Source organism: Anguilla rostrata, chromosome 18, assembly GCF_018555375.3.
Source record: "Anguilla rostrata isolate EN2019 chromosome 18, ASM1855537v3, whole genome shotgun sequence".
In the NCBI taxonomy this organism is placed as follows: Eukaryota; Metazoa; Chordata; class Actinopteri; order Anguilliformes; family Anguillidae; genus Anguilla; species Anguilla rostrata.
This window is the reverse complement of record NC_057950.1, coordinates 6301985-6329104: the sequence shown is the minus strand read 5'-3', so window position 1 is coordinate 6329104 and position 27120 is coordinate 6301985. Positions and strand designations below refer to the sequence as shown.

The 27120-nt window shown below is 52.2% G+C and overlaps 1 protein-coding gene across 21 annotated transcripts in view; it reads right to left on the bottom strand.

Moving 5' to 3' along the window:
• The window catches only part of camk2g2 (calcium/calmodulin-dependent protein kinase (CaM kinase) II gamma 2), an 83770-nt gene that overhangs the window by 36732 nt on the left and 19918 nt on the right, over nt 1–27120 (bottom strand). For all 21 annotated transcript variants that reach the window (XM_064318178.1, XM_064318180.1, XM_064318184.1 and 18 more), the window contains exons 3-5: nt 5533–5592; nt 3585–3639; nt 798–863 (exon numbers count right to left, since the gene is read on the bottom strand). In XM_064318178.1, coding sequence (XP_064174248.1) covers nt 798–863; nt 3585–3639; nt 5533–5592 — 181 coding nt within the window. The remainder of the gene's footprint in view (nt 1–797; nt 864–3584; nt 3640–5532; nt 5593–27120) is intronic.

Genomic DNA, 27120 nt, shown 5'->3' with positions numbered 1-27120 from the left:
CCAACAAATGGTGGTTTATGGGGACAAAAATCCTCACCTGGTCTTTATAATCTGTTCCCTGTTTTCTGATTGAAGGTCTCGTCTCCATTGTGTCAGGCTGGCCCTTGTTACACGCCACTTTAAAGCAGGCTATGAAGACCCTGACGATGGTTATATGAGAATGTGTGTGTGTGTGTGTGTGTGTGTGTGCGTGCGTGTGTGTACATGCGCGCGTGTGTGTATGTATGCATGTGTGCGTGTATGTGGCTGTGTGTGTTGTGGGGTGTGGTGTATGCATGTGTGTGATGTGTGTGTGTGTGTGTGTGTGTAGCGTGGTGTGTGGCTTTGGTGTGTGTGTGTAGTGTGTGTGTGTGTGTGTGTGCGTGTGTGTGTATGCGTGTGTGTGTTGTGTGGTGTTTCTGAGTGCGTGGAGGTGTGTGTGTGTGTGGTGTGTGGGTGTGTGTGTGTGTGTATGTGTGTGTTGTGTGTGTAGTAGTGAGGGGTCTGTGCTTCTGAGCGTGTGTGAGCGTATGTGTGTGTGTGAGCAGTGAGGGCGTTTCTGAGCTTGTGTGAGCGTGTGTGTGTGTGTGTGTGTGTGTGTGTGTGATGAGTGTTGCGTGGTGTGTGATTGTGTGTGTTGTGTTGTTGTGTGTGTGTATGCGTGTGTGTGTGTGTGTGTGAGCAGTGAGGGCGTTTCTGAGCGTGTGCGAGCGGCGTACGCGCACGTCCCCATAATCGCACCAATCTCCCGCCGGTTTGACCTCCCCGGTGCAGCCTGCCTCCCTGTAACCACGGCAACAGTACATTCTACTGCCCACCTTGCATCCGCCTCGCTGTAATACTCTCTGGCAACGATGTCTTCGAACAGCTCCCCACCGGTGACACTGCGGAGAGGGAGAGAGAGAGAGAGAGAGAGAGAGAGAGAGAGAGAGAGAGAGAGAGAGAGAGAGAGAGAGAGAGAGAGAGAGAGAGAGAGAGAGAGAGAGAGAGAGAAAGAGAGAGAGAGAGAGAGAACGCTCAGACGCTGCAGCAAAAAATGGCGAGGCGTGGGAACGTCCCCCAAAAGCAGGAGCGTCCGCTTAAAGACCGTCATACAGGAGTCACCACCGGGGGCAGCATATTAAAACATGACTTAAAAGCACAAGGGGTGTATCGTTAATGCAGCTGACGCTAGGCTAAAAGTCGCGTAGGTCACTGTGGATATAGATATAAGAGCATCTAATAAATGCCTGCGATGTAAATTGAATGTAACGTGATGCATGCTGGGTGTTCGAAAGAGCTCACGTGTGGTCAGGTGTCACATGACCGAGACCTAGACCACTGGTCTCCCAGCTGTGTGGGTCAGGAATCACCAGAGGGGTCACATAGGCTGATTCATAGATGACGTTATGAACTCAGTTACTGGATATAATTCCGTTTCCATGGATGTTCACACCAGCCGACACTAGCTGTACTAGTTACACGCAGAGCACAAGGCAGAGACAGAGAGCGCAGGTGTAGGCTTCCACAGTGGCCACACGCACTGATCTCAGACCAGTCAATGTTGAGAACACTGCACACAGTGGGCAGGGGGTGTACGTTCTTCCGCCTGTTCTTTGCGCCCCACTCCAGCCAGATTTGGCTTTCAGGACCGGGCCCTCTCTCGTCTGGGCTAGTCCAACTCTCCCCTCACTGTCCCCCCAGGCCCCAGTACAAGACCTCTCCAGCTGACCCAAAACCTGCTGCTCAGCTGACCTACAACGCCCAAAAACGCCCCCACACGTCACAACACTTGTCCCCCGTCCCGAGCTGGTTTTAGGGATAGGCAACAAAGGCAACCGCCCAATGGTACCTCCCCTCCCGTCCACGCACTCCCCAGTCAGTAATTGCAACAACTCTAAAGGGGGCTCCTCAAGAAAAATGGCCTCCACTACCCAGCACTGCTCACTGCCCTCCACTGGTTACCTATAACCATTCCCATCAAATGTAAAGCCTTGGTGGTAGCACCCCGGGCTGCCAAGGGGACTGCTCCTTCATGACATCACCCTGTCCGCCCCTCGATGGCGGAACGAACCTGATGACCTATCACTTCTTCAGTTTTTGAGACCTTATGGTTCTTTGCTGATGCTCATTAGCTTTGTTCAATACTTATTAGGGCAGTTAATTTCTTGTTTGTATAACTTAGCTTAATGTTCATTAGGGCAGTTCACAAAGGTGATAATTAAGTCGACACTTCTTGCACTTGCTGTCCCTCCAGGGATTAATTTCACCCCTCCAGGGGATTAACTGCACCTCAGTCGCCGATCTTTGTACTCCCAAAGCGTTTCCATGGTAATTTTCTCCGTAAAAGCATTTTCTAAACGGCAAGTAAAGTAAAACTTAAAGTACGACACGGGCTCCGTGTTACCGGCCTGCTGCTCCGGCGCTAACATCGCTAATGCCGCTTAGCGCTAAATAAATGTTTGCGACCTGATTAAAAACTTTAGCAAATCGCATTCATTTGGAGCGCTGCTGTTTGCGTGTGCTGGATTAGCCGCTCCTCTGCAAGCCTGCTTGGGTAAGCCGGGCTTTTTGACACGCTGATCCTGCGCGTTGTGTGTTTTAGGCAGCGAGGAAGCGTCGGCTGGAAGTGCCGGAGGGAGAGGCTCGGCGACTGAGGAACGTAGCGGGTTTAAGTGCTACTTTGTGCTCTGGAGCAGTTCCTGAGAGGACGTTATCCTGGTTATCTTCTGGACAAAGAGCTCAGACTGGACACCGTGCCCACAGCGCATATCACACCCAGCAGAGCAGACACTGGGCCCAAGAGCAGACGTCACACTCAGGGAAATACAGATTAGACGTCACACTCAGAGTAGACACAGACTCAAGCTCCACAGAGTAGACACTCTGAGCCCTTTCATAGAGTTCCCCAGACGCTCACACTCAGAGATAGTCACCTCAGTAGATACACACTCAGAGTAGACATCACACTCATAGTAGACATCACACTCAGTAGATATCACACTCAGTAGACATCACACTCATAGTAGACATCACACTCAGAGTAGACATCACACTCATAGTAGACATCAGACTCTGAGTAGACGTCACACTCAGAGTAGACATCACACGCATAGTAGACATGTCACAGAATACCTTCCCCTCTTTATAAAGGCACACAGAGCTGTTCTATGACCACATAATACATATATGACCACATCAGGGCAAATACACATTTATAGACCAGCCCTGTACAGCCCTGTGACTTCGGGAACACATCGTACAGCAGACCCAACAGATAACGCTTTACACAGGGTACAAATATTTAGTTACCCTTATATTTGTTGAAAAAACAAAACAAAGCTGAAAGTCGGGAAGCATAAAATACACCAAAGAGTCACACGGAAGCTCTGCTTCAGGGAGCGGCACCAACTAATAGCAAGGAATTTAAATAATACATGAGCTACCTAACCACAAATAACATCAGAGCAACCTAGCCACCGCAGCAGAGAGCTACAGCGTAACTAAATTACACAGAAATATTAGCATACGCTGCATATTGTGGAACACGGTGTTTAGTGCGTACAGGGAACATGACATTTCGTCCAAGCAGAGTGTGGGGGGGGGGGGGGGGTAGGTATACTCACAGATCAAAGACAAGGTAATGAAAACCTTCTTCAGAGATACTGTCGTGGAGTCGAACTGCAAGAGAGAGAGACAAATAGAGAGTTAGAGAGAGAGAGAGAGAGAGAGAGAGAGAGAGAGAGAGAGGGAGAGAGTGAGAGACACAGGGAGAGAGAAAGAGACCGCAGCTCCCAGACCTCCAGAACTCCACTCATCCACTGGAACCCCCCCTCCTTCTCCCAATCCTCCGGAACCCCGCCTGCCCCTGGAACCTCTGCCCCTCTCCAGAACCCTGCCCACTGCCCTCTGCGCCCAGGGGCGAACGCTGGGAGGCACAGTCAGAGGGAGGAGAGAGGGAGGAGGAGGGCTCGGCCATGGTCTTGTTGCGCTGCAGTACCTCTCTGCTGGTGAGAGACCCAGGTGGGGGTGGGGGGGGGGGGGGGGGGTGGGGTAGGACATGACTAATTATTAACCGCACGCCCAGGGGAGGACGGCGGCATGGCGATGCCTGTCAACTGCCCGGCTCTGCCACTCAGCCTGTCTCTTTCGCTTTGTCCCTCTCTCTCTTTCCCTCTCTCCGTCTGTCCCCGTCTCTCCCTCTCCCTCTCTCTCTTTCCCTCTCTCCCTCTGTCTCTCCCTCTCTCCCCTCTCTCCCTCTCACCTCTCCCTCTCTCTCTCTCCCCCTCGTCCCCTCTGTCTCTCCCTCTCTCCCTCTCCCTCTCTCTCTCTCCCCCTCGTCCCCTCTGTCTCTCCCTCTCTCCCTCTCCCTCTCCCTCTCTCTCTCTCCCCCTCTCTGGAAACGCTGGTGTTTAATTACACGTTCTCTCCACAGCCTGCTGCCGCCAGCCCACCTCCCACACCCCCGCACAACTCAGTAGCTCATCCTATTTATATCTCTCTCCTCTTCCACTCCATCTCTCCTTCTCTCTTTCTCCTTCGTTTTATTCCTTCCCTCTGGGCGTTCAGTGACTAGATTGGTAGAGTAAGGGCCCGTTGCATTGCATATAAGCTGAAGAGTACACGCACACCAACAACACTTGCGTGGAGGCACACACACAGGCGCGGGGGGACACACATGCACAGGTGTGTACACAGCTACACACACACACACACAGGCACGCACATGCACACACATGCACAGGTATACACATTCACACACACACACACACACACACACATGCACAGGTGTACACATTCACACACACGCACACGCACACACATGCACAGGTGCACTCACACACGCACGTGCACCAACAACACTTGCGCGGAGGCACACACACAGGTGCAGAGGGACACACATGCACAGGTGTGTACACAGTCTCACACACACACACACACACATGCACAGGTGTGTACACAGTCTCACACACACACACACACACATTCACAGGTGTGTACACAGTCTCACACACACACACACACACATGCACAGGTGTGTACACAGTCTCACACACACACACACACACATGCACAGGTGTGTACACAGTCTCACACACACACACACACACGCTCAGAAAAGCAGACGGAGTCCTCATTTCCATGGGTTTGCGTGCGGTGGAGGTTAGGGTTAGGGTTAGGGTTAGAGGTCCGCCACTTGCGTTTCATGGTGAACGCACACTGAGCCGCACGATGCAAATCCACTCTGCATTACTTCTGATAGCTGCAGTATTTCCCTCTTATCTCTCTGTGTGCTACGCGCAGAAACCACACACACGCCCAAACATAGCAGAAATACTGTAACGGTGGAGGCCGTGCGCTCGACATCTCCTAGGGCCAAGCACAGTTTATGCATACCGCAAATATGCACTCTTTCACAAGTTGCGTGTCAGCATCAACTGGCATCTAATTCAGTCTTCTTAACGAGGTAAACGGTATTAAGGCTTCACGCGGTCATTCAGGTTACTCTTCCTAAAATGTGCTTTCCCATTCCTTAGGGTCTGTCTGGAATGAATGAAGGGTAGCCAGACTCACCAATGTTGGGGTGTTTAAGCAAACGACAGATCCGAGCTTCTCTTTCCAGTTTTTGATGATCTGAGGACGAAAAGCAAGAGAAAGCACAAAGTGAGGAAAGCAGTGACGAGACAAATGACTTCACAGTCTCTGTTACACCATCTCACCAGAACATGATCTCACACTCCCTTTATTAGCCTACATCATCTCATTAGAACATGACTTCACAGTCCCTGTATTACATCATCTCACCAGAACATGATCTCACACTCCCTGTGTTACATCATCTCATTAGAACATGACTTCACAGTCTCAGTTATACAAGATTTCCTACACAAAGTGCACAATTTTGCCGTATCAGCGATTAATTCAAATGTCTATTTAGCAGTACTCAGTTTCGCAAACAAAATTCAAAGATTCCATTGGTGCACCATTTCTGCTGAATGCCTAACAGCTGTAAAGGTGCACCAGAACCACACGCCTTTCTGCAAGGTCTACAAGAAAACACACCAGCAATATGGCCGTCGGTACAGGAGGCAATAAAAAGGATTAAGAGAGAGCACTACCCTACGGCTTCTGTCTGTATAAGAGTTTAACTGTCAGTGCCCCAGGAAAGTTGCTGTGCTTGGTTTCAGAAGAGACATAGCTTGGGGAGGGTTCAGGTTTGAACCAAAATGTGGGATAGGCACATAAAATATTACAATATGCAGATGTTGATCATGATGAGCCCGCAATACCCCCCCCCCACCCCCCGCACTAAGACCCAACAACCCGAGAGACCTGCTCCCCCAACACACACCTGAGATACCTGCTCACCCCGACATACACCAGGAGAAACCTGCTCCCCCCCACACACACCTGGAGATACCTGCTCCCCGCAACACACACCCAGAGAGACCTGCCCTCCCTCTACACACCACACAGACACCTGGAGATACCTGCTCCCTCCAACACCCGAAACCCAACACCACAGGAGAGACCTGCTCCCCCATATACACAGGGAGACTGCTCCTTGGGGGGGGGGGCAGGTTGAGGCTTTGAGGCAACATGATTACTGGGGGGGGGGGGCAGCAGATGCCAAGCAGATATGAGGCCATTCAGTCCTTGTGGGACAGGGGGAGAGGGGGACAGGGGGTGGGACAGCCTTACTGAATGTGCTGATTTGAGAAAGTGAGGGGGATAAAAAAGATGAGAGAGAGAGAGAGACAGAGAGAGGAGAGAACGAGAGAGATAGAGAGAGAGTGAGTGAGAGAGAGAGGGAGTGAGAGAGAGAGAGAAATAGAGAGAGAGATTGAGAGAGTGAGAGAGAGAAATAGAGAGAGAGAGAGAGAGAGAGAGAGAGAGAGAAAGAATGGGAGGACACAAACACACACACACATACAAACACACACACACACACACACACACACACAAATCGCACCGAAGGAAGACACTCGACCGCTGCTCTGCGGAACACAAAAGCGCCGTTTGTCCTCCCCGCATTCCCCGTAAAGGGGAACGGAAGCCTCCTGCGGGGCGGACAACGCCGCCAGCCATCAGCGACAGCGTGGCTCAGCTCATTAACAGAGCGCGAGCACTCGCTACGAGCCCGCGGCCAGCTCATCACAGCCGCCGTCCAGCGCGCCTCTGACATCACTTCCTGCGCCGAGCAACACAAGCCCCTCGGACCAGATCATTAGAGGTACAAAAAAAAGAAGCGTGCAGGAAAATGACTGAAAAAAAAAAAAAAAAAAAAAAACGCTCAGGGCAGCAGGGGCTGCGCTGTGATTGGAGGAGCCCCGTTTAGCGGCCAGATGGTCGCGGGTTTTTAGCGGGACACATGGACGCTGGAACGGGAACCGTTTAACATACGCCGTACGTGTAAGTCACCCTGAATAAAGGAACTTCTTCTGAAACGCGTAAGGAAGGTCACCTCATTAAGCACACAGCCCAGGGAGACTCATTTAGCAGAGTCAGATTCACACGGCTGCAGTTTTCTGTGTGTGTGTGTGTGTGTGTGAGTGTGTGCGCATCTGTGGCATGACACACAGCACCCAGGGTATCTCCACTGCGCCGGGGGCGAGCACAGAGTGTGCCTCAGCCTGCACGGGGACACGCAGTTACACACGGAGAGCGAAAGAACATGAAGATTTACACGTGAAGGTCTCCTGAGCCATGTGGAGAACGTACATCCGCATTTGTATTGTGTAAAAAGGAACTAGGATAATACATTAAATACCCTAAAGTTATTTAAAAACCAACTTTCAACACAACATGTAAATGTAATAAATTAATAACTGAAATATAATAAAAGTCTGGGATAAATAAGTGTGTTTGAACATAAAATGTTTTTCTTTTTCAAGATTTCAGGCGATTCAGGCAAGATTTCAGGCGATTCAGGCAAGATTTCAGGCGATTCAGGCAAGATTTCAGGCGATTCAGGCAAAAGTTCAGGCGATTCAGGCAAGATTTCAGGAGATTCAAGGATTCACCTCACAGCGCCTGGAGGAGCAAACCGTCTCCCCCCTGGTCTGCCCTCTCCGCAAAATGACCTCAGCTGCCCTTTAAAGGAGACGAACACAGACACGGGGAACGCTGAGGACTGTGGGTAAAATAAACCTGATGCTCAGAGAGCCTCCTTATTGTGACAGTTATGCTAATGAGGTGTCGGGCCGCGAGCGGGCCACGAGCGGGGGCCTGTCGGCTCAGCAGCGGCAGCAGGGCGAGAGGGGACCCAGCCGCCGATGGAACCCGACAGAGAGGCGTGGCAAGCATTCCTCTAAATGCATTACCGTCCAAAAATGCATTACGGCAGGATGGAGAGAGAGAGAGAGAGAGCGCGCAAGACAGAGACAGAGAGAGGGAGAGGATGACAGAGAGGGAGGGCTGGAGGGAGAGGCAGAAAAGAGAGATAAAAAGGAAGAAGCACAGAGAGGCCCTCAGCTGACCTCTGACCTTTGACCTAATGGTAACAGTAAAGGTGTAAAATCAGAACACAGCAGCGGTCTGAGACGCTTTGTACTCATATGAAAACCAGTGGAACTTCAGGGAGCAGACAGCTGACACTCTTTTCCTAAAATATGGCATTCTGGGACTATGAAAAAAAAACATTTAGTTCAAATAATAAATTGAATAAATCGTTAGATTAATCACGGAACCATGAAACCGTTAAATAGGCTAGATGGCAACAGAAATATTCTTTGGAGTCAAACGTTAGCCGCAGGACCGCTTCAAAATGCCCGTCTGAAGCAGTGTTAATTGGACGGCCATCTGATGCGATCCAGGCTGCACTTGAATCGCTAAGTTCTTTTCTTTTGAACGCACTCAGCGCCGTTCGCCTGAAACCTGAAGCCGTTTGCTTAACGTTATGCAACGGCAGCCTGACCGAGACAGACAGATCGCTGGAAGTCCGCCCATCGCCGTTTTCACTCAGCTGGCTACTGTAACAGAAAGCTACGCTAGGACGCTCTGCTCGCAGGTAATAAACTAGTTACTCCAGCTCCCAAAAGCTTTGTTTGCAATGCAGACAGTGCACTTAGCTTTTCACGGTCACGTTTCCCTCCGCATCGAACTTATAAATAAAACTTAAATTCCCCCTTGAGGTGTTGCTATCCCTCCATTTTTGGAAAGCAAGCAAAGGGATGCTAGCAGAACTGATGACCTGGATGTTGATGATTTTGAGTTTGACCCTTATTCCCGGATAACTCTGACTGCCCAACATAGTCATAATTTCACATTCGAACTGACAGGGACAATGCACAGGAACCACATTTCTGAAAAAGGCACCAGAGTCAGCGAGGAAGGCTCAATTTCAACATGCAGTCCCAGGGGCCACACGTTCTGGCGGGGGGGGGGAAACCGGAGCACCCGGTAAAAAAAACCCACGCGAACACGGGGGGAACACGCAAACTCCACGCAGAGAGAGAGAGGAATCGGGACGAGCCGGGATTCGAACCTGGAACCCCCTTCTCGCGAAGCAGCAGCAGCAACCGCAGCGCCACGCTGCCGCCACATGACCACAGACCAATCGAATCTCATCTGAAATGAGTTGGCCATCAAAGCATCCGCTGATTAATCGGACTGATGAACACGTTAATTGGTACAGAATATAAGCGATTTTTAATGCGTTTTTGAAAACGAACCTGAAAAGCGTCCATGACCTCATCTAACGTGGCCAAACAGCAGTGTAGCCGTCCAGCAGAGGATCTCAGGGGTAACTCCTGCGCTTTTGGACAGAGCCGTCGCTACAAAGCCGCACCGCGGGTCGGTCCGGCGTCGATTTCCAAAAGCCGGCGTCACGTAGAAATCTGACCCCGTGGAAAACGGACCCCGAGAGTCACTTTTCTACGCTGGAAAAGGACCCTAGACTCATCCCTAAATAGAGAGTAGCCCCCCCCCCCACAAGGTAAAATGACTCATGTACTGTAATCTAAGTTTTTGGGATTGAGGTTAATTTTCCATAGCAAACAAACCCGTGTAGGTTATGAAATTGAATAAATATATTTTATCAGTAGGGTGCCTTTTCTATCAGGGAGGTGACTCTTTTATAAGAGGGGGGGTCACCTTTTTTTAAGGGGAGGTCAGTTTTCTATAAGGGGGGGTAACTTTTCTCTAAGGGGAGAGGTACTTTTCTAGAAGGGGGGGTAACTTTTCTCTAAGGGAGGTACTTTTATAAGGGGGGGTACTTTCTCTAAGGGGAGGTCACTTTTCTATAAGGGGGGGTAACTTTTCTCTAAGGGGAAGTCACTTTTCTATAAGGGGGGGTAACTTTTCTCTAAGGGGAGGTCACTTTTCTATAAGGGGGGGTAACTTTTCTCTAAGGGGAGGTCACTTTTCTAAAGGGAGGTCACTTTTCTATAAGAGGGAGGTAACTTTTCTATAAGGGGGGGAGGTCACTTTTCACTAAAAGGGGTCACTTTTCAATAAGGGAATCAACCACCGTGTTTCGTGTTAGCGAGATCTGCACCAGGCGGGAGTCACGCCCCCCTGAAAGAGGGCCCAGCCCTGCCGTCCCGGAGGAACGCACGTGCCCAAAACGGGGGAACCCCGTCGCCCCGCGCCCACGCTTTTCCCCGCCAGCTTTTCGGAGGGACACAGGAAGCGGCAGTGCACGCCATGCAAATTTAAGACGGGAGCACCTGACAGCGCCAGAGCCACCCCCTCCCCCCTTATCAGCTCGGCCTCCCACACCCGGGCAAACACCCCCCCACCCCCCCCCCCCCCCCACACCCCCTCCCCCGACACGCCTGTTTCACAGCACGCAAACCACCGCCGGGCCTTATCGCGCGCGACCAACGCTATGCTAGGCCACTTCCTGCGACCGCCATGCGCCGCGCGCCTGCCGATCTCTCGATGCCGCAGGACCCACGTCCGCTCCGCCCGGGCGTGCGCCGGGCACATCTCAGCGCCGTGCGAACGACACAGTCCTCAGCTCAACCATGGTTTTTAAAAAATAAATTCAAAATGTGGTCGTGCTTGCGTCTGCATCATTTACAAAAAACAACCAATGGATTAACGGCTGCATTTTTGGGCAGGTGGAAGTCTTTCAGCCATTTTAACTTTAATTTGTTATAACTGTATCTCATGCTAACTATAGCCAGGTGCAGGTAGCATTTTCCCTTTAGACTCTAATTTTTTACACAATAATCCAATGAAAATGATTATACAGGCAATGCTGCACTTGGGTATTTGCAGCCACGTCAACATGCCAATGAAGCATGTTTGAATTTTAAGAGAGAGAGGGGGGAGGGGGGGGGAGAGAGAGAGAGAGAGACAGATAGAGAGAGAGAGACAGAGAGAGAGAAAGAGGGGGGAGGAGAGGGGAGAAAAGAGAGGGGAGGGGGAGGAGAGAGAGAGAAAGGAGAGGAGAGGAGAGAGAGAGAGACAGAGAGAGCAGGAGAGAGAGAGAGAGAGAGAGAGAGAGAGAGAGAGACGCTGCCTGTGTGTGAGCACGTGTGTGCGTGTGCACATGCATGTCCTTGTGTTACCACACCAAGCTTTCCACGCTCAGTCCCTCCTCTGTTCCAGCTGCCCATCAATCACACCGAGCGATCCCGGCCAATGACAGCAGCGATATTTACCGCATTAAATATTCATCTGAAACCCGTTTTTTTTTTTTTCCCCACCGCGGTAACCGGAGCGGCGTCCAACCCCAGTGGCCTTTCGGGGGGCCCGCAAACAGCCAATCATCTGCTAGAGGTCCCTTCGGAAGAAACGGGGGTCACACCACAAAACTATCGCCCGTCCGTCCATCCGTTGTGGCCCCTCAGTGTCTGCGAATGAGGCTTTTTTAATGGGCATCCTCAGACAACCCCACGCGTGCATCAGCAAAGACAGGTCATATACCACTAAAAACGATCCATATCTGCTCCACGTCTGCTAAGTAAATGTAATGTAATGTAATGCTCTACAGAGATGTTACTCGGACTCCATGGGCAATACTGCATTAAATTTGTGAGTGAGCCACACACCAGGCTGTGTTTTTTCACATACAGGCTTCCTGTAATGGTGCGTATTTGTATTTATCCTTTTTTGTTTTTTTGCAAAAGCTAAAAGAATCATTTGGTCGCCTGAAAAAAACATTTTCCCATTTCACTTCAGGTTAACACGGCTGTCCTCAGAAAACTAATAGCCTACAAATAAAAATTTAACATACAACAAAACTCGGAGCACGAATCTATTTAAAAACTGCATGTGGAAGCTGATAAGCACTTGTGAAAAACACCCTGGACGAGAGTGCAGTTGGACAACCCAAACACGCACTCGTTGAACAAGGCTGGTTCACAAATGATAAAACATTCAGCCAAGCAATTCCCCACTTTCCTGTGATCTCTTTTCTCATTGGGACACTTCTACAATTAGTGATGAGAGACCCAACATCGGAATATTTGAATTATCGAATATTGACCAACGGATCACCAACAGTGTGGCCTACTTGGATCAGTATTTGAACATTTGCAGGAAAAAAAAGACAATTACAAGAAATCCAGTTTTATTCTCTCATCAGTATTCACAAAGGGGAGCTTGGGAACTCCATAAAATAACTGATAATTCACTGATCTTCACTCCATCCTGCTCGCTCAGTGTGACTAAATGCAGATCTCTTCACAGGTCTAAATTTATCTTATTGGAGAAAAAAGAAGGGCTTGATTATCCTCATATGGAAGCCATAAAATGATTAAAATATAATATTCAAATGAATAAAAATGCACAACCCTTAACACCCTGTAAAGGTTTGATATCAGATTTCACTGAAGTACTTCAAATATACCACTCTGACGCAAGCTAGGCCTCTTAAGCCCGGCGCATATCAACCCACTGGCCCCCAAGTGCCTCGGGGCTGGCGGTTTTCTTGGAGCCTTAATTACAGTTCCTCACAGAGCAAGGCATGCTGGGATAGACCGGAACGACGCGTCCTGTCCCGAAGTCGCTCACAGAGCCGAGTCTTCCCGGGAGATCAAAGGCAAACGGTTCGGGAACGGCAGGTGACAGCGACGCAGAATCTCTCGCGCTCATCCTCACGGGCCAAAGGGTAAACAAAACAACCCTGTCCACACACCTCACACCCCGAAAACACACAGACGGTCACGCGCAAGACGGGCCCCGTGTTTACCTCGAGTTTAACTTAGGAGCCACGTAGCTTAAGGCTAGGCTAGCACTCGACTAAACTCGCCAAAAGTTTAAAGTGCTAGCTTTACGTCAGGCTAGCACTTGACTAAACAGGCCCAAAGTTTAAAGTGCTAGCTTTACGTCAGGCTAGCACTTGACTAAACTCGCCCAAAGGTTACAGGGTCTCCTTTGCCGACACTAGATCATACACAGTCAGAGGAGAAGGCTCCAGGTTACTGGAACAACTTACTGTCCACGTGAATTAAAGCAAACCCAAGACGCAGGTTATACTGCAAGGTAAATTTGTTAAAGAACAATCAGTTAGCGGTTGACCGAGCCGCTCGCCACTGAACCGACGCCTTTCGGCTCAAAAGAGGGCGGCGAAGGAGCCTCCGGTGGCACTGTCCGTAAAGCGCTAACCACATGCTCAACGTGAGCCGCGACGTTGGCGGTTCGAATCCGAATTTTAGGAGAATACGAGCACAAAATGACATTAAAACGCAGCAAAACCCCGTACGAGGCTCCAGTGGGAGCAGGATACAGACAGAGGCCTTAGATCAGGGCTGCCCAACCCTGTTCCTGGACGGCCGCCATCCTGTGTAGGTTACTCACTCCAACCCTAATTCGGCGCACCTGATTCCACAGTTCACTGAGCTCTCTAACTGCTGAATGAGGTGTGCTCTGTTAGGGCTGCAGGGAAAAGCTATGGGATGGTAGATCTCCAGAAAACAGGGCTAGGCAGCCCAGCCTTCGATGTCATGGCAACGGCACTGTGCCACACAGCGCTCATTGTATTCTTTACAGAAGAAAAAAATTCTTTGCTGGCACACATGACATTCCTCACCGTAGATGTCAGGCACCTGAGCGCTAGGCTAGAAGCTTCTAATCCAGCACAGAACCACTGCGGTTGTTCTTTTCAGCCGCGTGCTGAAGCAAGGCTGCTTCGGTAAACACAGAGCTGTGACACGGGAGAGTATGACAAGTTTAAGCTACATAAGTACCTTTTGGATAACCGTGTCTGCTAGGCTAGTAAACAGTGTGAAATATAGCACACAGACGGCACCGAGAGAGTCTATTAGTAAAGGTGAGCAGTGAGGCTTTGATTGGGCTGATGGCATTTATACACACATAGTATACATTACTCAAGACATTGCTTACATATTACCGATAAACTTTTTACTTTAATAGTTTTTTTGTGACGTTGAATGGGTTGATGGTACGTGCGCAATCTGGCTGCTTGTCCATCACAATAAGCAACAATCTTTCTAAATATGACAACAGCAAATCTGACAGATCTGACAGACAGCCGCAGAATAAAGTCATAAGAAGTGCAGCGCCCGGCAGCCATTTTGCAATCAATGCCAGATGTCTTCATTACCCGACGGGTATTAGCATTGGACATCCAATATCCGAATCGCTCCGAGCCACTGAAAAGTCTGAGTGACAGCACCCCTCTCTAAGCGGGACAGTTAATCTAATGGCTCTGCCTGGGAGGTGCTGGTCCCTCTGAGGCACAGCGAACAGGGCACCCACTGTGTGGGACAGTGCTGCACGAGCCGCTCCCACTCCCCCTCCCCCCTCCACACCCCCCAGGGGACAGGGCACCCGCTGAGCGGGTGTGGGACCCTGCTGTACACCACTGAACGAGCCGCTCCCCCTTCCCCCTCCCCAATCCGCCCCCCGCCCCCCCCGTGCCACTCTTAATCCTCAGCACTGCTTAATGAGGGGAGTGAGGACACAGAGTGCAGCAACAAGCAGGATTTTGTGTGTGTGTGTGTGCGCGTGTGTGTGCGTGAGCTGTTTGTGTGTGCTGTTCATGCCCACATGTGCGTTTGTGTGTGTGTGTGTGTGTGTGTGTGTGTGTGAGCTGTTTGTGTGTGTGCTGTTCATCCCCACATGTGCGTTTGTGAGTGTGTGTGTGTGTGTGTGTGTGTGTGTTTGTCTCAGTCCATTGTGGTATGTGTCCATCTGTACTGTACTGCCTGTTTGTGTACACACGGGCTCGTCTGTCCGTCAGTGTCCTTCTGCATGTCAAGCGTGTAAGAGAGCATGAACTGGAGCCTGAGTGTGTACAGGCTGGAAGTCCACAGAAAAGAAAGCAGCCCCCCCCCCCCCAAACTTGTCCCCACACCGGTAAAACACAGAGCAGGCTTTTTAAATCTTAACAAGCTTCTGAAAGCGTAGTGATGACGTGCTTCAATAGGAGCCTATGTGTGATGTTCATTTCACCCTGCTTGTGCAGAGGTTCCTGTCTCACTGAAACATTATTGTGAACATTTTTAACGGAGCACAGCTACGTTGACACAGCAAAGCACCGTTTCTCTCCCAGGAACAACAGTAATGTTTTTCACTCTGGTCCAATTCTGCTCCCTCATATCCCTGCGATTCTCACCCAGTTAGGAGAGTCAGTCCTGCTGAAGTGCCCGTGCACCTGTAGCAGCCCCCCTGAAATCAGCCAGGGGTAACCAGGGGGGACCCAAAGCCCCCCCCTCCCCCAGCCCCACCCGACTCCTTTAAGGCGAGTCACAATGCTGCATATCCTCTCTCTCTCACGCTGTATTTCAATATCTTTCACCGAAGACCTCTCCTGACCTCCCTCCTCTCCTCCTAGCTTGAGCACAGAGCGCTCCTTCCCGTTTTCAAGTGAAAATGGAGCAGAGAGGAGCACCACGCCCCCCCCCAGCCCCCCCACGCACTCACGACCACACATCCTGAGAGAGAGAAACAGAGAGAGCAAGAGAGAGAGGGACAGGGGGAGAGGGGGAGAGAGAGCAAGAGAAGATGAGGGACAGGGGGAGAGGGGGGAGAGAGAGGGCGAGGGACAGCAAGGGAGAGTGAGGGAAAGAGAAAGAGAGAGAGTATACGGGAATGACGCGCAGAGTTTGCACACGGCTCTTTTGCATGCTGGCTAGTCTCCCACCGAACCTCCGGGGCCTACGACTTTAACGAACAAACAGATGATGTCACGGCTACCTCCAAAATCCAATCCGGCTAAGCGTTGCGTTCTCACGTCTGAACGTTCGGGAAAGCAAACATCACCGCACCATTAAGGACTGCGTTTATCGGTTTGTGTTTATCGCTCTCTCTCCGGGAGAACAGCCAGGCTGGCACGCCCCATTTCAGTTATTTATTTATTTTTTTTTAAATCTAGGAGTGAGTAGCCACAGCCGCCGCCGCTTTTTTCCGCGGCGTGCGCTACGTCCATCCGCGATCAAAGCGAAGCCGCTCTCAAAAAGGCGCGGCCAATCGCGAGAGGCGCGGCGGCGCGCGACGCCCTTTCGCCCCTCTGAGGCGGCCGTTGTCGTGGAAACGGCCCGGTCCGTCCGTCCGAACGCGCGTCAGCCGACGGCCCGATCTCGCAGGACCTCCAGGAAAACAGAAATAAAACCTGGAATACCAGGAGCCTGCTTTCAGCGCTCCGGGCAATCTGGACCATAAAGAAGCACAGATCTAAACACGCACGGATCCCCTCCCCCCCCCGCCCCCCCCAGACTCTGCCACTGAGAAGCGCATTCCACCAACACTGCTAATTATGCAAAGGTATGCAGCGAGAAACAGGTAGAGCTGCATGTGACTAATTTAATCAGAGCAGAGGCACGTCACTGCGAGCGCACGCGTGTGAGTGTGTGTTTGTGCGCATCATGGTTTGCGTGTGTGTGTGTGTGTGTGTGTGTTTAAGCGTTTAGGTCTGCCTGCGTGAGTGAGTTTTTTGTGTGTGTGAGAGTACGCGTATGTGCGTGACTGTGTGTGTACACGTTTCTGTGCATGCGTGTTTGCCTGTGTGCGTGACTGTGCTCCTGCCTGTCAATGTGTGTCTGGGTTTTCAGTATGTGAGTGCGTGTGTGTGCATATGTGTCGGCCTGTGTGTGTGTTTGATTGCCTGGGAGCGTACATATCTGTAGGCCTGTGGGTGTATGTGTGAGTATAAGAGTATATGCATAGGACTGCCTGTGTTAACTCCAATATCACCCAAGACTAACCCAGGACTAACACAGGACTGCTTGTGTAAACCCCCATATCAGCCAGGACTAACCCAGGACTAACCCAGGACTGCCTGTGTGAACTCCCACATCACCCAGGACTAACCCAGGATTGCCTGTGTGAACTCCCACATCACCCAGGACTAACCCAGGATTGCCTGTGTGAACTCCCACATCACCCAGGACTAACCCAGGACTGCCAGTGTAGTCCTTGTATCTGTGTGCGAGGGAACAGGAAACCGGGAGCACGATGTAAGCCACAAGTCGCGAGAGAAACCACTGACGTGAAACTGCCATTAGTGGCATAAAACCCCCTGAAGTGTACTTCAGTCCCTCCCCGATCATTCCCAGAATCCCTCCCCGCCTGACCAGCAGCCGCCCGGCCGTCTATTCCGCCATTACGCCTGAGCCCTGAGGACGCAGAGCGAACGCCTGACCAATCGCCTGCAGCGCGGGCCGCTATTTACACTTCCCCTGAAGCCCCGGCGGCGATGCTTCTCAGCCTCCGATTGGCTCGCGGGAAACGGAGCCTCGCGGGCCGCCCTTTTTTCGAGCGCGTTCGGGATGGACCCCCGTGACCGTGCCCCGACGGCACCTGACCCCCAAAAGACCCCCGCATCGCGACGGCGAGACGTATGTCGTAACCACGGAAACCGCGCCTCCCCCCCCCGAGGAGGAGGAGCCTAAATCAGGAGCAGGACTCACGTCCCGGGGACTTCGGAGGATTCCGGAGAGGTACGGCCTCAGGGTAAGGGTGTCCAATCTTATCCAGAAAGGGCCGGTGTGGGTGCAGGCTTTTTGTTCTAGCCCAGCACCAGGACACCTGGTTCAGCTAATCAGCTGGTCGCAGTCTTCAATCAAGACAGTGATGAGTAGGGTCAGGGGTCTTAGTGCTGGGTTAGAACAAAAACCTGCACCCACACCGACCCTTTGCGGATAGGATTGGACACCCCTGCCTTCAGGGCCAGCAAACTAGGGGGGTGAAGCAGACATAAGTCAAAAAACACACACACACACTCACACACACACATACTCACACACACACACAAACACACAAATGCATACGCATATTCACACATACTCATAAGTCTCTGTCGCTCACACACATACACGTCCTACACAAACATTCACACATTCTCACAGGCTCTCTCTCACACACACACTCACACACACCCCCTCAGACACACTCTCTCTCTCTCTATCTCACACACACACACACCCGCAGACACACGCACTCTCCCTCTCTCTCTGTCTCACAGACACACACACGCACATACACACACTCCCTCTCTCTACCTTAAACACAGACACACACTCTCCATCTCTCTCTCTCTCACACACACAAACCCTCTCAGGCACTCACTCTCTCTCTCACACACACACAGACACACTCTCTCTCTCTCTCTCACACACACACACACACACACACTCCTCTGCTCTGCCTCTCCATGCTCCCTGTCCCCTCATTAATTAAATGGTGCCCCCGTGTGAGGCAGGGCCACACTCCCCCCCGGCCCCCCCGCCCCCCATGCCCGCGTTCCCCCCGGCAGTGCCCGAGTCCCCACTAAGCTCTGGGATTGGTGTATTTTTAGTAATCCAGGCCGCGCTGACCTGTCTCTCTGCCACGGCTAAGTCCCTCAAAGCGCAGATAAACAGGGTAATCTCCCACAGACTTCCACCTCATCCGTCACTCCGCACCTACTGTTTATGTCTGCGTCTTCCTCGCTCTCGTCCCCGCCCTTCTGCTGTCTGTCTGTCTGTCTGTCTGTCTGTCTGTCTGTCTGTCTGTCTGTCTGTCTGTCTGTCTGTCTGTCTGTCTGTCTGTCTGTCTGCAGGGATGACACCCCCCCCGTCCCCCCCGTCCCCGGGACCTGGAGGAACAGTCCCACATTAGGGGGGGTACTGCCGAATGTTGAGGTAATTCTCCCTTTATTTTAGTCGGTGCCTCTTCCAGTTAGATTGCCATGGGCCCTCTTTCTCTGGATCGAACTGGAAGTGATTCTAAAACAGAGTGCTGGTGTGTGTGTGTGTGCGTGTGTGTGTGTGTGCGCATGTGTGTGATTGTGCATGTACATGTGTGTGTGCACGTGTGCGTGTGCACGTGTGTGCGTGCGTGTGCATGTGTGTGTGCGCGTGTGGGTGCATGTGTGTGTGTGCGTGCGTGTGTGTGTGTGTGCGCATGTGTGTGATTGTGCATGTACAAGTGTGTGTGTGTGCGTGTGTGTGTGTGCTTGTGCATGTGTGTGTGCGCGCTTGTGTGTGTGTGTGTGTGTGTGCAAGCGTGTGTGTGCCTGCACGTCCAGCTGTTAGGGAAGGGGTGGGAGTCACAGACAGGCAGTCACAGTGACGCAAGAGATAAAGGCCACAGACAGAGCGGTGAGCGCCTGCAGGCTGACCTCTCAGCTGGGGAGGGGCGCGTGTACGACCCGCTTCAACGAGACGGTCACCTGTCCTGCTGCTCGCTGGGGGGGGGGGGGGGGGCGGTTAGCCCCGAGACAAGCAAGCCGCTACCTGCGGAGCACCACGTAGCGTAGCGCCTTGTCTGAGCGCTAACCAATGATGAGATCAGCTCCTAAGGAGTTGTGGTTCCACTTGTCAGCTCAGAAGGGGGGGGGCAGTTTGGGTTTGGGGGGGGGGTGCCAGCTTAACGGGCCACTCTCCTCGAGTGAGTCTAGATATGTTTACAGTCCCAAATCTCAGGGAGACTGTCGGGGAGGAGGAAGAATGCTCGCTATGAACCGCCCCCCCCCCCACCACCTCCTCAGGATGCAAATGGAGGCGCAGGCCTGCCCGAGTCCTCCAGAGAACCCCACTGTGAGGCTGCAGAAGCGAGGGAGGAACGAGGGAGGGAGAAAGGGAGGGAGCGAGTGAGGGAGGGAGCGAGGGAGGGAGGGAGCGAGGGAGGGTACAGAAAGACAGAGAGAGAAAGGAGAGAGAAAGAGCCGTCCGTTTCCTCGCGTCTTAAAAAACGCCGCGCGTTCCTTTCACCTTCCCGATGTCCGTCAGCGGCAACATCAAAGAGAGGCCATTAAATGGCAGGTGTGGATAATAACGACCCTCCTGCCCGTCAGCCAGTTAGACGAAACCAAGAGAGGTCAGAGTGCACCTCAGCCTCATCCATCGACGAACTGTCCTAAGGGTTCTTTTTTCTCCGCCTCATCCCCGTTCCAACACCACCCCCCCCCAGACTCCTCCCCTGCCCTGCCATTGGCCTGTCATCATCAGCCTCCTGTCCTCAGGTCCCCCCCCGCTCCCCACCCTCCCCCCACCCCGCTGCTGGCGAGATCATCCTCTCAGATCACGTCATCTCGTGTCTGCCGTTCCCCGAAGGTCGCGGCTTAAAGCCGCTCACGTAACGGCCAATCGCGCGGCGGGAATTCAGACCGCCGTCATCCTCCCAAGCCCCTTCGTTAAAAACTCTCCACCCCTGCTTTCTGAACGTTCAACAATGCGAAGGAGGGGAAGGAAACACAGTCGCGTTGTGGCAGATCTCTTTTTGGCAAAGAGTGGCTTCTGGTGGAACAATCCTACTGGGTGGCATCTGACTGTTTGGTAACTTTGTTTGGTAAAGCAGCGTTCAGGCCATGCTGGGAAAAAGCGAGGCGGTATGGTGGCACCTTGTTACCCCACACACAGCGAATCGCTCGTAAGTGCAGGGTCTCCCCTTATTCTTCCTTTCCATCCCCTGCTCCTCTTCCTCAGTTGCCTCTACTTTGTCACCATCGTCCTGTTCCCCAGCCAGCTTTCACTCCTCCTGAACAGGGCCTTGTACCCCAAACTAATCTGGCTTTTCCTCCTCGTCATGACTAAAAAGCTCAACTTGCTCCCTCACATACTTCCTTCCTCCTCCTCCTCCTCCTCCTCCATGCCCAGGCTGCTCAAACTCCCAGGCAGGAAGCTCCTCCTCCTCCAACGCAGGTGTCACTCTGCATTTCCATCCCACAATGCACTGCTTTCTCAACCCACAATGCACTGGTTCCAAAGCCGCTGCCCCCGAAGCCCAAGCGCTGGCTCTCGCGCTCCCCGTCCGCCGACTGGCCACGGGCCGGCGGGATCCGCGCCTCAAACAAACTGGGCACCGCCTTTTAACGACCTCAGTTAGGACGGAGTGTAGCGCAGTGGGTAAGGAACTGGGCTCGTAACCGAAAGGTCGCAGGTTCGATTCCCGGGTAAGGACACTGCTGTTGTACCCTTGAGCAAGGTACTTAACCAAAATTGCTTCAGTATATATCCAGCTGTATGAATGGATACCATGTAAAATGCTGTGTAAAAAGTTGTGTAAGTCGCTCTGGATAAGAGCGTCTGCTAAATGCCTGTAATGTAATGTACTGTAAAAATTAAGTACAATTAGTACAATAAAAGGCTTTTGGGATAACCGACACAAGGGTCCACTGAAGACTAAGAGAAAAGAAAGCGAGGGAGAGCCTGCGGTAAACACACCCAAAGACACACTATGAGAACCAAAGCACGCAACCAAACGCAGAACTGTTTACGTGAGTGAGCCTCATTGCTGTGACGAACACAGAGTAGAGCATCTGGTTAGTGTGTGAAATCTGATCTGATGTCCAGTTTCACGCCTTTAGCTTCACTAAAAAAGCACGCGAAAATCCAACTGGCATCCACGGCAGAGCAACAAGCGGAGAGAGAACCGGCCTTCAACACGGGGACTGAACTGGGCTTGCACAGGCATGCAGGAGGTCGTGGGGTCCACTCCCACACAGAAGTTGAGTTACCACCGTTATCTTAAATGACACCCAGTCTCGTTCATGTGACTCTGATAATAACAAAAATAACTAAATCAGTCTACAGGAGCCGTTAGCCGCGCTGCCCCCCCACCCCACCCCCCAGTATTTGGAAGGCCTGATCGCATTTGTGGGCTTCACAAGATGCTGCAATGTCTTCCATTAATTCAGGATGGCTCAGACCACCAAGAGAACCCTCTGCTTTCCCTCCACAATTCACCAGGTGAGATTCATGGACACTGAAGAAAATGGCAGCAAACAAGGAGCCCAAAAACAGTGTAAAGGTGGTTTCCCATCCCGTTAATACAGACAGATTTTCCAGATTAAATTTGAGCTTTCACTTGCACACTTGGATATTTTTACACATTACAAGTAAGAGAGCTGTATAAATAAAATATAAGTTTCTGGGAGGGGGGAACAAATAAACCCTTATTTCTTCCTAATACTTCTCTGAACAAGCAAAACAGTAAGTCACCAAAAAACAAAACTGGAAAACCTCTGCAGTATGGAAGGCAATATGAACCTATGAAATGTTAATGCGAAGTTCTATTACAGAAGCTGTTGATCCAGCCGGACTCTAAATTGCCTGTAGGTATGAGTGTGTGAGCGCACTGTGATGGATTGGCAACCTGTCCATGGTGCATCCCTGCCGCTCACCCAGGGGATGTTGGGATAGACCCCAGCCCCCCGTGACCCTGACCAGGAATAAGCAGGATGGATGGATGGATAGACAGTAAAAGGATGAGTAAAAGGATAGGATGTAAAAGACAAGCTGTGAAACCTAACCAGCGGAAGAGGGTCTGTTGGCAAATAAATCAATGCAATGGAGGTACTCAGAAGGTACACACATATTGACCACAGTTCTTGGGCCAGAGATAAGTTTAAAAAAAAAAATAAACCCACATCCTGTGGTGGAGAGGAGAGGCCAGGCAGAGGAGGAGCATTATGGGTAATCCGAAGCAGCGTAGGCCCCAGATCTTCTCAGCTGCAGAATGTGGTAAAGAAGACCCAGAAAGTCAAGGATTCCACCCAAAAGCATCTGCTGAGGGGGCCACGGAGCACTGCCACAAAGGTTATCTTCCGTTCTGGACATATAATGCCAGAAAAAAAGCAAGAAGGCTAAGTAGATGTCTGTTTGCCGCGCGCGGTAATGAAAAATGAGCAATTTCCAAGCAGGTCCTTAAAGCTTTGATTAGCTGTCAGTCAAACCCAGACACTCGACCTGCCAAGGCTGCTGCGTTCGTGCAGAGCTAATGTCTTCCACAGTGCGGCCGGCAACGCCACCGCCTGCTCCCAGAAGGGCCTCCATTACAGCACACGTCCCTCTCCGTCTCTCAGCGATCACGCGACCGAATCGACGGGGTAGCGACGCGACCACGGGCGGCCAACGCAACGGCTTTTCTCCCCGCAGACACAGAAAACAACGCACATGCAGCTGATGATTTCAGAGGTTTCTCTGTTAGGGAAAACCGCCATGGTTTCTGGGATGACATCAGTGCAGCCGTACAGCCAGCTTATCTCCTGCGTGACCCGTCGGAAAAGGGTCTAAGACCGCAGTTTCACGATTTCTTCCTTCAAGCAGATCAAGCAAGAAGAGGGGAACGTTCCTCTCGCCCCGGGGGCTCCCAAAAAGGATGATTTCCATGTGAGACGCGACCCACGGAGAGAGGAGAGCGCTCAGCTTCCTCAGCGCGCCAGAGCGAAATCTCGAGAGCAGCGAAACGATAAAGTTTTTTATGGAATTCATGCGCGCTACGTGACGACCAGTTCGCAAATGCCACCATGCAAAAAAAAAAAACAAGATTGAGTGCCTGACTGATGCCCTATTTTGCAATGCCCGTCAGAGAAATTGACCCTGTCAAATCAGTAAAAATCAGCTTATTGGCAAGGCAACACTCCAACTCTCAAATCTGCCGCTCGCCTTCAGAGCGTCGATAAATTCCAGATTTCCATCTGCACGGCCAGCCCGAAACACACGGGCACTGCTGCGGGCCTGAGACCTCTACATTCACACTGCATTATTCATCCGACTCACTGATCCAACCCCAGAGCAGACGAGTGAGGGAGTGAGACAGAGAGAGAGGGAGAGAGAGAGAGAGGGAGAGAGAGAGAGAGAGAGAGAGAGAGAGACAGAGAGAGGGGAGGAGAGAGAGAGAGAGAGAGAGAGGGGAGAGAGGGAGAGAGAGAGAGAGAGAGAGAGAGAGAGAGAGAGAGAGAGAGAGAGAGAGAGAGAGAGAGAGAGAGAGAGAGAGAGAGAGAGAGAGAGAGAGAGAGAGAGAGAGAGAGGGAGAGAGAGAGAGACAGAGAGAGAGAGACAGAGACAGAGAGAGGGAGAGAGAGAGAGACAGAGACAGAGAGAGACAGAGGGAAACATGTAAAGTGAAGTGACAGAAGTAGGAAAGCAGGGGGCCAGTGAGGGTAGCAGTGAGAGAGTCGCGCAGAGAGAGCTGGGGGCGGTGCGGTCGACTCCGTTGACCGTAACAGAACCCGACTTTATTTTCCGAAACGCTGCGAACATCGCCCCTCGGGGGCAGGCAGGCAGGCGTGCCGGGACCCGGGGTACCCGGCCGAAAAGGGGAAAGGGAACAGATCGCGAACTCGGCACGGGGCTGCGGGCGGAACGCGCTCGTCCGGGCAGCGGCGCTGGGCGGCGACTTCCTGTCGCGATGACAGTCGCGTCTGAAACGATTCCGTTTCCTGGACGACCGTCTCCAGAGGGCCCAGTAAAACACGATTGCCCAGTTCCGAAGAAAAAACTGAGATTAAAAACCCTTCCGGATGTATCCGTGCGAGGGACGCGAGAAGGCGATTCGGGCAGGATCTGTCCACACAGGACGCAAACACGCCCGGGTTAGGGATGACTTAAGAGATAACAGGGTTCCAGAGAAAATGCACACGCACACCCACTGGCACTGGGCAAACACTGTGTGTGCGCATGGGTGTGCCCTTGTACGTGTGCGAATGTGTGTGTGTGTGCGTGTGCGCCCGTGTGTGTGTGCCAGTGTGTGTGTGCACACGTGTGTGTGTGTGTGTGTGCATGTGCCTGTGTGTGTCCACATGTGCGCACAAGTGTGTATGTGTGTGTGCATGTGCCCGAGTGTGTGTGTGCGCGTGCGCGTGCCCCCCCCCCCAAACACATCGTCTCCACGGAGACCTCTGCACAAGAAACCACTCGCCCTGGGGCCTGGGGGGGGGGGGGGGTCAGGGGGGAATCTGGCCCGTGCCAGTTAGTCAGTTAGTTGTTCAGCCTGCTTAGACCAGACTGTGTTTGCTCTTCATAGTTATGTTTTTCCCCTTTAGAATATAAAGAAAGCAGCATCAGGTGCACAGTTCATTTGTAGCACCACGGTCTCTGTTCACAGGAAATGGGTATTAAATATGTGCTCACATTTTGGGACTGGTTAAAAAACAGAAAAAAAGAAAAGAGAAAGACCAATTTAGGGGTGTCTCACAGCACAGCACCGTCCACATGCCACTGCACAGTCACCGAGCTGTGACAGGACTCTCCTTTCCTCTCTCTCTCTCTCTCTCTTCTCATTCTTCCTACGCCTCCACAATCAGCTGTCCAATAAAAAACTGAAAAGCCCTAAAAACATTTACAGCACAGATCAGGATTCTCACACACCCCCCTGTCCCCCCCCCGGGTCCAGTATAATACCAGACACCAGCGACAGCCATTAGCTCTTTAGTCAAGTCCACGTGTGTCTATTAGACGTCCCTGCTCCATCAGGTCTGTGCGTGTGCTAGCCCAGCTCTAAGCTCCCTCTTCCTCTGTAGCTGATGTGTTATAAGCCGTGTGAATTGGGGGTGGGGGGGGGGGTCACACTGTACAGTCCTGACTGGGGATGCTCTGAATGGGACAGGTGTATCACCAGTGCCCCTGTTTTCACACCCGAAGGTCCTGTGTGAGCGGGGTCTACTGCCTGTAACACACACGTGTGTGTACGTCTGAGCGTGCATTTTGAGGAGGCCAGAATGTGTCTAATCAAATCTCCATTAGACAACATGAGACCTCAGCGCAGTTCCCCCCTCCCCCACGTCGCCCTGCCCCCCCCACCCCCGCCCCGCCAGAGGGACAGGGGCGCAGGGGGGTTGTCCAGCTGCACGGGCCCGTCTGATTGGAAGAGACAGCGAAGCGTTTGTGCACAGCACTGCGAGGCCTTCTGCAAACCACACCGCATAATTAACACAGATCTGCAGCAAAATGCCCCACAGACATCAAACCAAGCTCTACTGGGCAAGGAGAGAGGGAGACACAGAGAGAGAGAGAGAATGAAAGAGGAAGAGAGAGAGAGAGAGAGGGGAGAGACAGAGAGAAAGAGAACGAAAGAAGGAGAGAGAGAGCAAGCAGAGAGAGAGAGAGCGAAAGAGAGAGATAAAGGGGAAGTGAGAGAGAAAGAGTGAGAGAGAAAGTGAGAGGGACAGCAGCAGGAGGCCCCTGGGGATCAGAAGGTGGGAGGTGCCCGCCAGCCTGGCACGGCAGAGTGGGCGTGCCCGCTGGACGTGCCCAGTGCAGGTGGACGGGCAGACAGGTGGAGGGCAGTCCCCAGCGTTCCACCTGTCTCTGAGACAGGGTCGGGGCACGGGGCGCGGGGAGCAGAGGCAGAGGGGTGTGGGGTGTGGGGTACATGCAGTCAGGGGAAGGCCGGCCGGCCCGTGTGACATCTCTAGCCTTGCCTGAACCCACGGGGTACCCTAGCACAGACGGGGGGCTAAAAATAAAGCAGGGAGGGTGTGAGTCCTCCGGGACGGGGGCAGGGATATATTTGGGGAGAAAGGAGAGGCCCTCAGGAGCCCAGAGAAAGAGGCAACCCCGCCCAGCCCCTCCTCCCCCACCCCTCCAACCCCAACATCCTGGAGTACATCCCTGCACAAGGTGGGCAGAGAGCATTCTCTCTCTCTCTCTCACTCTCTCCCTCACACACTCTCACACACTCCCATACTCTCACACACTCTCACTCACACACACTCTCACACACTCCCATACTCTCACACACTCTCACTCACACACACTCTCACACACTCATACTCTCAGACTCTCTCACTCCATCAGTTAGGCCAGACTACCAAAACTCTTCCCACCATCCTGTCTGTCCCCTGCCCTGCAATGAAAGCCCCAGCCCATCCTCAGGATCACTGGGCCATGCCCCTTTGCTCTGACCCTAACTGTCTTTCTCTGCCCCCACTCCTGTCACCAGGCCCAGCTGAAACCCATGAGCTCACCCCCAAGAGATTTTAAGGGTTCGGCTTCTGCACAAACTCCCTGCACTTCCCCAATGCCACGCGCACCTCTCAGGTGA